General features: G+C 48.1%; 1 protein-coding gene across 1 annotated transcript; it reads right to left on the bottom strand.

The window, feature by feature from the left end:
- Window positions 1-1,988: 1,988 nt before the first annotated feature.
- On the bottom strand, window positions 1,989-11,983 carry DYRK2 (dual specificity tyrosine phosphorylation regulated kinase 2). Its single transcript, XM_046011940.1, has 3 exons — window positions 11,850-11,983; window positions 11,073-11,221; window positions 1,989-3,885 (listed from the first exon to the last, which is right to left on the bottom strand). The coding sequence occupies exons 1-3, from the start codon at window positions 11,896-11,898 to the stop codon at window positions 2,278-2,280; spliced, it is 1,806 nt and encodes a 601-aa protein (XP_045867896.1). The 5' UTR covers window positions 11,899-11,983; the 3' UTR covers window positions 1,989-2,277.
- Window positions 11,984-14,957: the final 2,974 nt, after the last annotated feature.

Here is a 14,957-nt window from a genome sequence, read left to right on the forward strand (position 1 = left end):
GGGAAAGACAAGCAGTATTAGTCCATTCGTAGATTTTCACATGTATTTTAAAGGGAAATTTCTACTAATGGCAGGCTCAGGTTCATAGAAACCTAACTGAAGAGGAGGGTGGGTATGGAAGAGGAGCATTGCGAGGGGAAAACAGCCTTTATGTTTTTGTTACTTTTACTGACCTCAAGAAGCAAACCATCATTCAGAGGCTTATGGTTTTTACAAAGCCACCATACCAAGTCTCACACTTGTTATGCCTTTAAGTCAGAATTTCAATAATAAATACACAGTCTTTAAATTCCATAAGCCACTGATTGGGGGTTTCATCACGTGAGCATCATTTAAAAAGCAACTTACTAACATATTATTGCACTTCCACATATTCCACAGAGATGTGTACAGTATGCTAAAGAATTTGACTGGGGAAAGAAGCTCTAATTTCTAAATACAGAAGTACAAAGTAATTTATCAGTGACACCCTTAAATAGAAAAGCAAATAACAACATCACTATCTTTTTAATAAGCTAATCTTATTACTGTTTTTTGGCAAATATCTGTAATATTTCCTGAGCGTTTTCTCCACCAACAACTGACAAAGCCTCAAGATAAGTGTTTTGTTCCAAAAACTACTTTTTCTTTTTTTTTCTTTTTCCTTTTTAAGTAAGAGAAATTGTAGGACTAATAGTTAAAGAACTTAACCGGAAACTTTCTTGGCCTCGCCGGGGACCGTGCTTTAAGTACTTGTAAATCAATTTACAGGCAATACAATAATATCTGTGCATATAAAAGAGTATTTATCCTAGTTTACACTACCCAAAACCTATTTTCCAAACAGGCAAAAATCTTTCTATATTAAATTGCACATACTAAAAAATTTCTTCAACGTGCCTTGAAATTGTTAAATATCACTGCTCATACGTTAGTGATAAAATACTGAATTTTTCACTTTGAAAATAATTATTATTCAGAGACGAAAATATTCTTTTACCTAACTCTCAGTTACTTTCCCAGGTAAAGTGTCATTCCCACAAAAACAATCAGTGCAATCCAAAAGAAAGTAAGATAGAGAAATGCAATTTGTGGTATTTCTAATGACGCAAATAAGTCAAACCATTTAACTTGCGATTGAGCTTCTCCTCCTTTAAATTTGTTATCAAAATTGGTCTCATTGAACAGTCACAATGACTTCTGTTCAGCAAGAGGATTTTCAACCTTCTTTCTCTTTACAGAAGAGTTGATGCTTTCCCAGGCTAAGAGAACCTTACAGTAGCACCTGAAAAGTGTGAACTCACTCTAATTTGCTAAAACCTTTGGAACTATGGAAATCCCCACCTTAAGTAGCTAGGCTGCTGTTCTTTTTTAAACTGGGATATGAAACAATGGTCATAATCACAGCTGAAATGTCTCTCTTCTGTATTAACAGTCTGGGATATATATCTGAAGGAAGGAAAAAAAACAAAGCTAAATGCAAGCAACAGATGTGTGGTAAAAGAGGAACAGAGAGGAGGAAAGCAAAGAGGAGGAACAGTTCATGGAATACATTTCTGTATTTAGGTGCAAAACCAAGTCCATAATCTGAGGCTTCTTTACAAAACAGCTTGCTGATCATATTAGAAAATTTGAAGGAACGCACACGTTTCCATTTACCCACCCAGGTGTGCTTGGCCACCTTTTAGAAAGTCAGAAGGCTAAGCGGGCATTTACAACCTTGGGGAGGTCCTGTCTGTTTGACCACTGGTTTGGGAAAAAAAGTCCCTAAGGTGCAGTTCTCCTTAGAGTATCACTGTTATCCTGACCATTCTCTTCCCACCCTCGCTACCACCCACGGGACTTACAGGAAATGGAGGCAGGACCTACTACCCCTGTGCGTGAACCTGGCGCATGGAGGGAGGAGGGGGCCCTTCAGGGGCAGTCGCCTGGGGAGAATATACTATGAACCATAGAAACAGTGAATGTCTTCGACACCAATCTGTAAATGCGCAGCAGTCACGAAGTAATCAATGGCCTGCCACTGATGTTTATTACTCTGCCACACTAGATACAGTAAGGCTCATCATACTTTTAGAACACAAAAACAGTTTCAGGAAGTATAAAAACTTAAAGCATTGTCCCCATGTATTTTATAAAAACAAAATGAACAACTTTCTTACATTAAAATAAGTGCTGAAAAGATACAAATGAGTTGAGTTATTGAGCAAATAAAAACAGGTCTGAGCTACTCCTTTTCAACCCGATAAGGCTCAGCAACGTCGTATCTTTCAGATTACCAGCATCGGGGGACTCAGCTCAGCTAACAAGTTTTGGCAACACTGTCCTCTGCTGAATATTCCCATTGGCATCTGTCATCTGTGCCAAATTAGTCCTCAGTTTGGAAGCTGAGCTGGAAGGTGGAGGTAACTTGGAAATGGATGTGATAGCACCAGTGCTCTCGGTTATCCTTTTCACGGATGTCTTCTCCCCCGTCGGAGGCTTTGGCAACCGCCTCCTCAGCCAGGGGTGCCGTAAAGCCTGGCCAGGGGTCATGCGAACCGCAGGATCCCATTCTAAACACTGTTTTAAGAAGTCAAGGAAAAGGGGATCGTCACACCCCTTCAGTGCATTCCCCCACTCTCTGCTCTCGGGTGGGCCCCTCAGTTTCCCCCGCCGGGAACGGCCTCCATTGAGAACCACAGAGCCGTCTGAGAGAGTTGTGACAGTGCAGTAACGGGGATAACCCTTGGAGCTCACAAAATTTTTGGCTCGTTTGGACGCATCCAGCAGTTTCTGAGAGGGCATGCCCAAGAGTTCAATCATACAAGCCAGCTGGTCCCCTTCATCTTCCCCAGGCAAGAGTGGGTAACCAGTCAGGAGCTCTGCTAGAATGCAACCCAGGCTCCACATGTCGATGGGCATGCCGTATCTGGCGCCAAGGATCACTTCCGGAGCCCGGTAAAAACGGGACTGAATGTACGTGTAGACACGCTGATGCTCGTAACAACTGGAGCCGAAATCGATCACTTTAATCCCGCTTCTACCCTGCTGTTTTAACAAAATGTTCTCAGGCTTAAGGTCACAGTGAATGATTCTGTTCTTGTGCAAAGCATCCAAGCACTGCAGAATCGAGTGGGCAAACTTGCGAACCAGAGGCAGGCTGAAGCCCTGGAACTTATTCTTCTTGATGAGCTCGTAGAGGTTCATACTCAGCAGCTCGAACGTCATGCAGATATGGTTCCGGAAGGTGAAGTTCTCCAGCATGTGGATGACGTTCATGGTGTTGTCCTTATCTTGCTTCCGCAGGTGCTCCAGGATTCGGATCTCCTCCGCTGCCTGCCGGTGGAACCGCTTCTCGTTCCGCACCATCTTCAGGGCCACGTGCTGGTGGACTTTGTGGTCGTAGGCCTTGACCACCTGCCCAAAGCTTCCCTTCCCGATGACCTTGAGGACCTCGTACCTGTAAGCCACGTGATCATGGGGCACCTGCACGTAGGATCCCTGGTCGTCGTCATAGCCTCCATTGTTGGGCCCGCCGGTCATGCCCTGGCGCTTCTTTGCATTTGGACCCAAGAAATAGATCTCGGGGTAGCTGAAAATCTCATGGTGCTCGAAGGTGGTCAGCTTTTGCATGTATTGCTTCATTGCTTGTTCAGGGGTCAGGGGTGTGGCCTTCGCTTTCCCCAGGCCTTCCATAGACTTCAGAGATGTGGCGCTGCCCTGCCGTCTGTGGACGCTCTCCAGCTGCCGCTCGGGCACCACCGGCAAGCCCGCCTTCCCCACTGTGGTGAGCCCATTGGGTTGTGTCGTGAGCACTGTCCGCTTGTTACTGTTGTCTTCGAACAGCTGCTGAACCTGGATCTGGCCGTGGCTGTGGCTGCTGACGTGTAAGTGATCATTCATTGTGTGCTTACTGCCGCCGATCTGGAATGCAGAAAGCAACCGTCAGAAGGGTGCAAGAGGTCTGTGTGTCCACATGGGCTAGTTTCCAGGTCAGCCCCCAGCCCACCTTTACAAAACCTGATCTGTCTGCATTTGCAGGGGGAGTCAGGTGCACTACAAGAGAGGAGCTGTATGCCCAGGAGGGACCTCAAGAACACCCTGATGGGGACAGTGGATACGACGCTGACAGCCTCTGAGAAAATAAAGAAGGATGAGCGGCCTTGGTAAGGCTTTGCAACATGGGATCCTGCAAACAAGGACACTGTGAGCGCTCCGCCTGACAGACCAGCCGTTGGCTGCACTTATCCAGGATCTTCAGAGAAAGTTCCCTTGGAGGCCGAGAGCATCTGTCTTGTTCCCTGGCCTCTACCTAACATTCAGCACAAGGCCTGGCACGCCCCAGGCATCCCGCTTAGCCTAAACCTAATATGAAATGAAACAGGACACAGAGAAAACACGAACATGTGGTCTCCGTGCCGGCTCCGCCCCCTCCCCCTTTTACAGTTCACTCAGTAGCTTCCTTGTTGCCAGGAGGGCAGGGGCCATATCTGTCTTGTCCATTTCTCTTTCTCCCATGTCTCACTAGCTCTGTTGTAAAAACACTAGCATCTTCATTCTCGGTCTTCTCTACTACTTGGAGAACTGACTACACCTAGGAAGATGTATGAACCGCTGGCAAAAAAAATCTGCACTTTTCGGCTTGAGAGATTCCCATGTAGATATGCACTGTAGCATCCTGTAAACCCCTCATCTATTTTTAAAAACGTCTGGGCTTCATTGCCTGTGATGACCATTTAAGGCCATTCAGCGCGACAAACCAACCACCACACACTTTGGGGCCTTCCTTTGGTCAATGGCTCAGCTCTGTGCACAGTGTATTTCCGTGGGCTGCTGGGATACTTGGCTTTCCAACAAGGAATACAAAGTAGCGACTTCTATTTCAGGCACACATGCCAACCCTGAACATTCCTGTCTAAACAAAACTGCTGGTGCAAGCCAAGGGGCCCCCAGCCTTTTCCTGAGAATCTGCTTGGGATTTCTTTCAAGTATAATTATTGCAAAGATGTGAGGGAGGGGAGAGCACTGGCAGCCAGGATGCCCTCTCAGTTAGGAATTCTCACCAGCCTCAGACAACGACCCACAAGTCTTAATGTATCCTGCTTGGTGATTCGTATATAGAATCTTAAGGATCAATTCCTCATTCACAACCCAGCTCACTCATTCAACCAGTATCAGCTAAAGTCTAGCCGCACAAGTGGCAGAGGCACTGTTCTCTAGGAGCTTAGAACAAATTAACTGAAATCTTTTGTGGTATTTTTTTCTGTGAGCGCTTTCTGAATCCTACCTTTCAGGCTTTATATACTACCAAAAGAGTAGAAGCAGTTTGTATGTGTAATATCGCAATTTGGGAAGTGGCTTGGAATCACCTGGATTCCAAAATGAAATTTCACGTCCTTCTTAGTAGCAGAACAAGACCATCGAATTTTCTTTAACTGACATATCGCCTGCACAGTGATTATCTGAGGAATGACTTTTCTCTGCTTGCTTCTAAAACAAAGAAGAATATGGTATGTCCCTGGGCTTGTCCAAAGTGTGATTTCATAGAGTGAGGGATTTTACTTCTCACATCAATTCTGTGAAGACTTCTAGCAAACCCTTTTATTAAAGTCATAGATAATGATATCTCATGCTAAGTGAACTTTTGTCAGGGTCACTGGACAGGTCATTATATCCCCATTCGATGCCAAAAGCGGAATGGTCCATAAAGATGAATTAGGAAGTCCATGAGTATATATAAAAGTAGTACAGGCTTGTCCAACTGCTTTTGTTCCCAAGCCCACTCTCTGCACCCCTCCTCCAAAGACCCACTGTGGTCTTTTAAGCACCAGGAAATACAAGGACCTGAAATTCAAAAGCTATCTCTTCTAGAGAACCATTCTCTTCAAGGTGGGAAGGAGTGATTCAGAAGAAAAACCTATATTACCAGTGTACACACTACAAAAAAGCATGAGGCTTCACTAGGGACAAAACTAACCTTGGGGCTTTAGCAACTCCTAAAAAGAGAGCAAAGCAAAACTTTCTCAAGATCAGAAATTCACTCCAGTTTTTGCAATAGCAATATTCATGTTTTGCACAATTAAAAATTTAACACACACGTTTAGTGACTAGCACCAAAGAGAGCTTGACTATTAACTGATTCACCTACTCTCTCTCCAAACACTTTTTCTGACTCTTCTCAGCTGTCTCAACTATTAGTTCACCTACCCTTGGGTGGGTTCAGGGGTTCCCCAGGGTTCAAGACTCAACTCTCCTGGCTTCTCAACTCCCATTAATTCTCCCTACTTGATCCTGACCACAGCCACTGCTGACATCTGCTACCTATCCCACCTCTAGCTGGGGCCTGCCCAATCTATTCTTGTGTCCAACTACAGACCCATGGCCTTTCCCATAAGCAATTCAAACCCAACTCATGATCTTCCTACCAAAACCATTTCCTCCTCCCATCCCCTCAATTTCCAATAAACAAAAGGCTTCACTGCGCAGTCACTCAAGCTTTACATCTGGAAATCCTTTTCAGTGTCTCCCTCACCTTCCAAGTCCCCATTAGGCCTTGTTGTCTCTCTCCATCCTACTTCCTCTCCAGGGACCTGGCCTCACCACCCACTCCTGTTGTCTTTCACTGGGACACTGGAAGCTGACTCCTAACATGCCCCCTTGCTTCTGGGCCTAAAATTCCTCAAATCTCTTCTCTCCAAAGTACTTCTGGAGCTGTCACTGAAAACTGTCAATCTGATATTAACCTCACTTTTGCTCAAGGCCTACAACTGTATGCCATTTCCATAGATAATACATGAACTGATAGGCAAGGATTCCAGGTTCTGAGATGTAGAACATAAATGACCTCAGTCCTTCCTTCCAATGTCATTTACCAGTGTTACAATTCTGAGAGTAAAAAAGCTGCATTCCCCAAGACCTGTGGAGACACCAAGCTCTTTTATGCTCCTCTGCTTTTTGGTGAAGTCATATTTCATAGTGGTTACGAGTTGATACATCTTCAATTAGACACACGGGGAATGAATCCCAGCTCTATTACTTACTAAATGCGTGACCTTGGGTGATTTACTTAATCTCTCTGAACCTCAGAATACTTGGTGTAAAACAAAAGGCAACAGGGCTTCTCATTAGGGCTATTAGGATTAAATAAGGTAAAATGTACAAAGCGCTTAGTAAAGAAGAGCTATTATTATCATCCTTTCCAAAAACTGCTTGGAATCTCCTAACCCCTCAGTCTTCAATGTCCAGTGCACCTCTCACCTTTCCAATGAACTGTCCCCTTTCCTTCCCTGCACGTTTAGCCCATGGATAGACTGTTCATGCCTAGTTCATCTTACCCTGTTTTGACACGGGAGGTACCCACCTGGCTGTGAGCAATTCAAGGGCGGAGTCACCTCTTATCTTTGTTAAGTCCTTATTAACATAAACCCAAACAGACAGAAAGCACTCAGGTAGATTGGAAGAACATATGTTAACAAACCCTTGCTAACTGATAACTCTCTGAGTTCCATTTGGGAACCACCTTTGTACCTTCATAAGAAAACATGAGGTTAATGTCCGGGGAATTGGGAATCCTCCCTGGTGACCCGAGTCACAAGATGTTAGCCTTCCAGTGCCTCAGCAGAGACTTAAAGGCAAACGACAGCCAGTTAAAGAGGACCCAGAGTAGATATATCAACTAAGCACCTCAAAACCATGGGTGTCATTTAAAAAAAAAACTCCAGATGTTAAGGGGGATTCGGTTGAGAGGCGGTGGTAAGGAAGGCCTTTGATCTCAAACACTGCAGGACTCTCTAATCACAACAAAATTCTGAAGCACAATTAACTGATCAGGAAAAAAAGGGGTGGGGGGCGCTCTAGAAGAGCCACACTATTTCCAGAACACGTATGCCAGGCCTACGTAAGGGAAAGGATATTAAAAACCTCTCACTCCGCCTCCTGAAGTCTCAGAACGTGGCTTATTCCTATTTGCCAGGGCCCACCTAGCATGGCTGCCGCATTTAAAAACACGCACAGTGGGGCGCCTGGGTGGCTCAGTGGATTAAGCCGCTGCCTTCAGCTCAGGTCATGATCTCAGGGTCCTGGGATCGAGCCCCGCATCGGGCTCTCTGCTTTGCGGGGAGCCTGCTTCCTCCTCTCTCTGCCTGCCTCTCTGCCTACTTGTGATCTCTCTGTCAAATAAATAAATAAAAATCTTTAAAAAAAAAAACAAAACAAAAAACACGCACAGAATGAATGCAGTTGTTAGACAGGTACGATGTATGCGTGCAAACAGACCTACAGAAGCCGCCTCTGACCATGAAATAGTTTAGTATTAAAAATTATGTAAGAACAATAGTCTAACCAGTTTGGTAGTTTTAATGTCTTCCAATAATAAAGTGGAAAATAGAAGATACTTCACTGTGCTAACATTTTTGAGCATCTTGAAACTTCCCTGAAGTCATCTTAGAAATGCTGTATAGTGTTATGGAATAGAACTGAGTGCTAAAAGGTTGGATTTTAGCTGCTCCTCAGTCACAGACAACCTATGTGGCTCTAAGTCAAATATCTACTTTTTCTTCTTCAAAATGTTCCTATTTTTAAAACAAGAATACTCATTCTTCTTTAATCCCAATTACTTTTATAAAGGTAAAATGGTAACTGGAGATGGCTTTAAACATCAGAACAGTTAAAGTGATCTAATACTAATACTTGGGAATTTAAAAATAAGTATATTATCTCCTATACAACATTAAAAGAAAAAAAAATAATAGGAATTGAGACAGTCACTGGGTACACTTTTAGAACAAACAGAAACAAATAAAATGACTAAGTATACAATAATATATCCATGGAGACAGAGAACAAAAGGGCAATGGACTAAATAAATTCCAAAGTTCACAGTCTTTATAATCACATATTTACCCACCTACTGTATCATTTACAATGGAAAATATGGGCAAGCTCCTGTGACAAGATCATTTTCCTCTCCTCAATACGCTTTCCCCCCCTTACTCTAAAACAGCTCTTCCCAGGTGTGTTTGCTGTGGGATTTTTAAAAAAACACCAAAAAACACTTTATCAACACCTGAAAGACATATGAGAATATGGATCTGCAAAAATTCCTGCATTTATAACAAAACAAACACAACTTCTTAGGATTAGTGGTGTCAAACTAGATGTTGAAGCTAAGCTCAGAAGGGCTGGCCTTTAGCTCCTGCCTTGACATCAACTGGATAGGGAATCTTGACCAAACTAGTTAACCTATTTCCTCACCGGTAAAATCAAAGAGTAGAACCAGACAAATGCTGTGTGGTCTTTTTAAACTCTCCTGTTCTAGGAAACCTGCAATGTTGTACAAATAAAATCAAAACTAAACCACAGTCAAAACCCAACTTCACACTTTCCAAGCCAAGTCTCTAATGACCAATAGCATACTGGAATTTTAACTGTAAGATAAAAACAGGTCAATCAGGCAGATTGACAAAATACAAGCATCCATTCCTGGGAGTCCTCAGAATGACCCTCACATCATTTCATGTTCCTCCAGTGGACACCTTCTGTTTTCTCTAATCTCCTTACATGTACCTATTGGAAAAAGTAAATCTAGTAAAGCCCACTCTTGGAATCCAGATGCAAACCAAGTACTTCTTTCCAGGTCACACTAAGTCATGTGATTGCATTCACACATGGAAAAAAGTGGATGTGATCATTTCCAAATTGTCAGACAATTCTGAACCAAACAAACCCAAACCCCTAAAACCAATGGCAATTCCTCAACTAAAACATCATTGTAACAGGAACACTCAACCATTAACATACACAATCAACCAGACTGACAGATTCTCTTCCACCATCAAAGGTGCGACACAATCAGTTAACTTCTGTGTGGTCAATTCCTAGCCCTTGGTCACATGTTATGGGGAGGGGGGACAGAGGGAGAGAGAGAGAGAAGGGAGGGAGAGAGAGAGAATGACTATAAACAAAATGTTCTCCTATACAACTTGTGCACATGGGTCCAGGTCTAAGGGGAGATACTCCGCTGTAGCTAGCCTCTCACAAATTCTCTAATGAAGAAGTTTCCCCATAACACCTGACCCTCAGAGCTGCTTCTCTGTAGAGCAGAAATGGCCTTTTCTACAAGAATTCAACTTTCAGGAGGCAAATAAAGCCATATTCCTCCCAAGCATCCCTCACAAAGAACCACCTTAGGCCGTTCCTCTGGAGGGTCCAATTGAAAATAGGACCTGGGAAACCATCAGTGCCTCCAAAAGTACACAGCCCCTCTAAAGCAGTCACCTTCCAAGGGCGATCTCTGCGAGCTGAGAAAAGGTACATGCTGCAGTCAAATTCAGCTTGCCAATCTGCAGCCACTAGTCCCACGATGGGCTCTCCCCTCCCTCTCCATCCACCGAGGGGCCACAGCACCTGCCAGGTGCCCTGCCCTGCCCTTCTCCCTTCCAAAGCAAAGGCGGCTCTTTACTTTTGAATAATATCCAAATGCAGAATCCTTACAGGGGTGGCTTGCTGTTTTGACTGCTGCTGTGGCTCTTATTTTTGTTAATGTTAATTACAATTTCTGCTGTGTTCAAACCTGTAGCACTCATAAAACATGCTTCCACACGCGGGGGCAATTGGCGGTGCTCCCTGCTGGCTGGAGCCAGGCTTGGGAGGCTCTTTGGGGGATCGATTTTCCGGGCAGGACGGCCTGACTGTCCCCTAACACAGATCTGTTCTATAAATACCCACTACTCAACGTGGTGGTGGTGGTGGGGGGGGGCTGGGGGATGTTTATCCGGTCAGGGAAAGGAGCTCTGGGAAGCAAGGACGGAAAAAGGAGGGAAGAAAGAAGGAAAAAAGCAAGAAGGAAGTTCCGAGGAAGAGGAGCGCAGGGGTGGGCGGGCTCCAGAGGGGAAGTGAGGGGCCCACGCCACGAATCTTCCTTTGTGGCTGCAGCTTTGGGCTCACCCAAGTTGCATAGGGTGGCATCCAAGAGAGGACACTAGCCAGGGGCGTGGAGACACTCGCACTTCGACCTCTCTCCTCCCGGCGTCAGACCACCACGGTCCGGGTGTTTATACCTCGGGCCCCTCCCGCACCCCTTCCCCCCGGCCTCCCGCGGGGCTGGGTCTCACCGTGTGGGCTGCGGCGGCAGCGTTGCTGGCCCGGAGAGGCGGCAGGGCGATCGGGGAGGGCGGGCCGGTCCCCACTCCGCTCCGGGGAGCCCCCGCACCGAGCCCCGGGGAAGCCTGAAGCTGACGAACGGCGCTGTCCCCTCCTCGGCCTGGGAGCCACGCGCAGGAGGAGACAAAAGAGGGTCAGGGGAGAGAAAGTCACCCAGACCCCGTCGCCCCGCCCCACCCCTCTGGGTAGCGAACCCCGCTCTCCCCGGGAGAGAGGCCGGATGGTGAAAACTGGCGTCCGGGGGACTAAAAGGGCGCCCCGGCCCCGGATCCCAGGCGCGCAGCCCCGGGCGGGGCTCGGGCAGCTGCAAAGTTAAGTCGGGCGCCGGCGCGCGAGTTCGCGACCCCGCGGCGGAGCCGGGCTGGGCCGGGGCTGGGCGGCACACGTTGCAAGCGGCCGCAGGCCGGGAAGAGGACTGGACCTCCGACAAGGGCGCGATGGCCTCGCCAAGCCCCGGGCGAGGGGGTGGGGGGAGGCCCGGGACGGACCCAGCCGGCCGGGTCGAGGGTTCCACTCGGTGGAGCCCTGGAGCCGGCGTGCAACAATGAGCGGAGCCGAGGCGAGGGCGCGCCGTCCGCCCGGGGGCCCCGCCGCGGCGCAGACTTTGTTCGAGGTCCCGCAGGCGGCGGGCGCCCGCGCCACGAGGGTTGGACCTGGGCCGCGCGGGGGCCGGCGGGGGCCGGCGGCGGCGGGCGCCCGGGGCGGCGTGGCGGCCCGGCCCTCCTTACCGGTCGGGTAGGCGGCGGGAGCGGCGGCCGAAGGTTTCCTGGTTAACATGGCCGCTGGAGAAGAAAATGCATTTCAGGGCTGCTGTCTCCGCTGCCGCCGCCGCCCGTCCTGCTGCTACTTCTCCCGGCCGCCGCCGCCTCCCGGTCTCCCCTCTCGCGGGTCTCCGGCGCCTCCTCGCCGCCTCGCGTCAGCTACAGCCAGACACACACAGTCCGCTGCATCCCCGCGGCCCGGGCCCGCCGCCGCGAGTCCCCCGCTCTCCTCCTCGCCGCCGCCGTCCTCCTCTTCCTCGGGCGGCTGCAGCACCCCCCGGCCCGTGCACATGCCTCGCCCTCCCCTGCGCGCCGCTGGCCTCCCCGATTCCCTCACATAGGGCGCGGGGGAGCGGGCTGCGCCGCCACGACCGACTAGCTCGGGAGCCTCCTCCCGGGCTCGAGCGCGCGCGCCCCCGCGCACACTCGCTCTGGCGCCCGCGCGCGGCGCGGCCCGAGAGGGCAACCCCGCCCCCGCTCCCATCCGCAGCCGGCGCAGACCCCGCCCCCGGGCTCCCCCTCCCCCCCAGCCTAGCCACAGGCGCTCGCGTACACCCCACCCCCACCCAGGCCACCCTCGCGAGTCACTACCCCACCCAGTCATCTGCATAGCCACCCCTCCACTCCCCGGAAAAGTCTGCAGTCTCCGCTCGGCCTCCGCCTCCCCCTCCGGCCATCTGCGCGGCTCCCCTCGGCTCCCCTCGGCTCCCCTCCTAACGATCTTTTCCCATCCCCGGCCCCCAGCCCCTGCAAGCACCCCTCCTTTTTTCCTACAGCGCAACCTACCACTGCTTCTTTCCCCCCGAAATCGCTGCAGAGACCCCACCCCTCCCACGAGTGCCCCCCAAACACAGGCATTTTCAGCTTTCTGAACCCAATGGCTGCGCACAGACAATGCTGTCCCCCCACTCCGGTCCTAGTGGCTTAACCGCCCCCTCTCCCCAGTTTGTCACGTAAATAACTTAGTCGTGCGAAGGTCACCTCGATAAGTCAAGAGGGCCACAGCTTAGCTTGGTGAGCCCTGAGCGTGGGCGAAGGAGGGGGCTGCCCTCCCACCTCCACCTCCACCACACACACCCTCCCCGATTTACTGACACCAAGTGACCGCTTTCCAGTCTCTAGGACAGGGGAGGCTGAGAGGCGCTTGTGGATGGCTGCTGGGGAAGCAGTTGGCTGTGGGTTGCTAGGCAAAAATAAACATCGGAGACACCTCCCATTTCCTTACAACTCAGAGCCTTTCTCCTGCGCGGCCACGCGGAGAGACACACCTTCCTTTCCGCTCTCCGCGGTCAGGCAGAGACACCTTTAACATTCCCAGAGACAAGTTTCTCTCCCCTTCCGAGACACGTGGAGAATGTCCCTGCCCTCCAGCTTGCCATCTACAGCCTCTTTCCCTCGCAGGTTGAAAAAGTGCTTTCCCATCTCACACCTGCGTCCTGTGGTGTGTGGAACGACCTTTGCACAAAGGTCACAGGTTTTGTCACTTCAACAGTTCGGAAGGATTGCGGGCCGAAAGCTATTCGAGGCACTTCCTTCCGGAGAAGTGCCCAGTTTCTGAAGTTCTGGGGGACCTGGGTCCATTGTGCTCCGCCTCGCCAGTCTGTGGGGCCTCTGGCTGGACCGAGTTTGCAGGCCTGAGCTAGAGCAGACCCAAATCACTAGCAGGGTCACCTCCTGCGGAGTCCCATAGCCCCTACTGTCTGCAAATTGTCATAGCAATCCCTGGGATGGGGCACCCTCAGCGTTCTGGACTCTGACCCTCTCAGTCTCCAGGGACCTTACAGAGGCATTTAAGATAGCGGGCACTGGCAGAAGAGACAAGTGGCAAAGAGTAGAATTTTGCCTAGTGGTATGTCCCTCCAAAAAACCCTTTCTTCTTAGTGCCTTCAGTGGAAACTTCAGTGGGAACTAAATATGGCAGCTTTTTCATGAATAAGGGAAATGCTAACTACAGGAACTCATAGTATGCCAAATTAATATTAATCTACACATTAAACATGAGGAACAGGAGCACTGACTTTTTTTTTTTTTTTTTAATAGAAGGACACAAGGAATCATTAACTTTAACCAAAGAAAGAAGATACATTTTGGGAGAACTTTTCCTACTATATCGTTTTATGACATGGCAAGTATAACTTCAGTTTTATATTTTTTGGTTGTTTTGTCTTAAGGAAAATTTGCTATTAAGTCTAATCTTTGGCTCTTTTAATTATCAATGGCATGCCTTTCAAAATTATATTCTTACTTAGCTCAAAATTAGTATTTACAATTTGTTGGGTTCCTCTCATTTTGTTAACTATTGATGACTTGAGCCTAAATTAAGGTCAAATACGTGTACAAATGCATCCCTTGAGCTTTCAAGGAGAATGAACTGGGTAAAAGCTAAGTTACTACCCTCAAACTTTATTACTTTAATGCATCATTATTAATTATACTGAATAGTTACTTCTTTATTAAATTGTTTCCCAAATATTATCATGCTTAATCTTCACAACTCATGGCCTGACCAGAGTTGTATTGTTGCTAATAATAACCTGCTCGGAGGACTCCAGTCTGTGGGTAACTGCTCTTTGATTTTTGCCTGTTGGAAAAACCCCATCTGTTTTGTATGTTTATAAAATCCAGGCTTCAATAACAAATAGGTAGGCAGGATATGGCCAGATTAGAGAGAAGGAAACTTTGGGAACTCAGAATGGAGCTTTGTGGAAGGAAGTCAAGTTTTCCCGGGGAAAAGGAGTGATCATAGAGAAATTGGAAATGAACAAGAAAATTGCTAGTTTCACAACACATTCACTCCTTTAACCCTTTGATCCCAGAAACATTTACAAAGAGTTAAGTATGTGTAAGGCCTCCATGATACAATGACTTATCAGATGTGGTGGGCTAGGTTTCAGTCCGGTGATCTAGGACCTGATTCTTTTATCTGATTCACGGTAACCAGTTAACATATTTTTGCACTGTCAGTATTGGGGCTACACAGTTAGGGAAATAATTTCTGGCTCTGGTCATCATTATTAAGAAGTTCATAGTCCAGGAGAGACCAGACACTGAATGATGTGATGGGGTCGAAATTGA

The sequence above is a fragment of the Meles meles genome, chromosome 7 (assembly GCF_922984935.1).
Source record: "Meles meles chromosome 7, mMelMel3.1 paternal haplotype, whole genome shotgun sequence".
Taxonomy (NCBI): Eukaryota; Metazoa; Chordata; class Mammalia; order Carnivora; family Mustelidae; genus Meles; species Meles meles.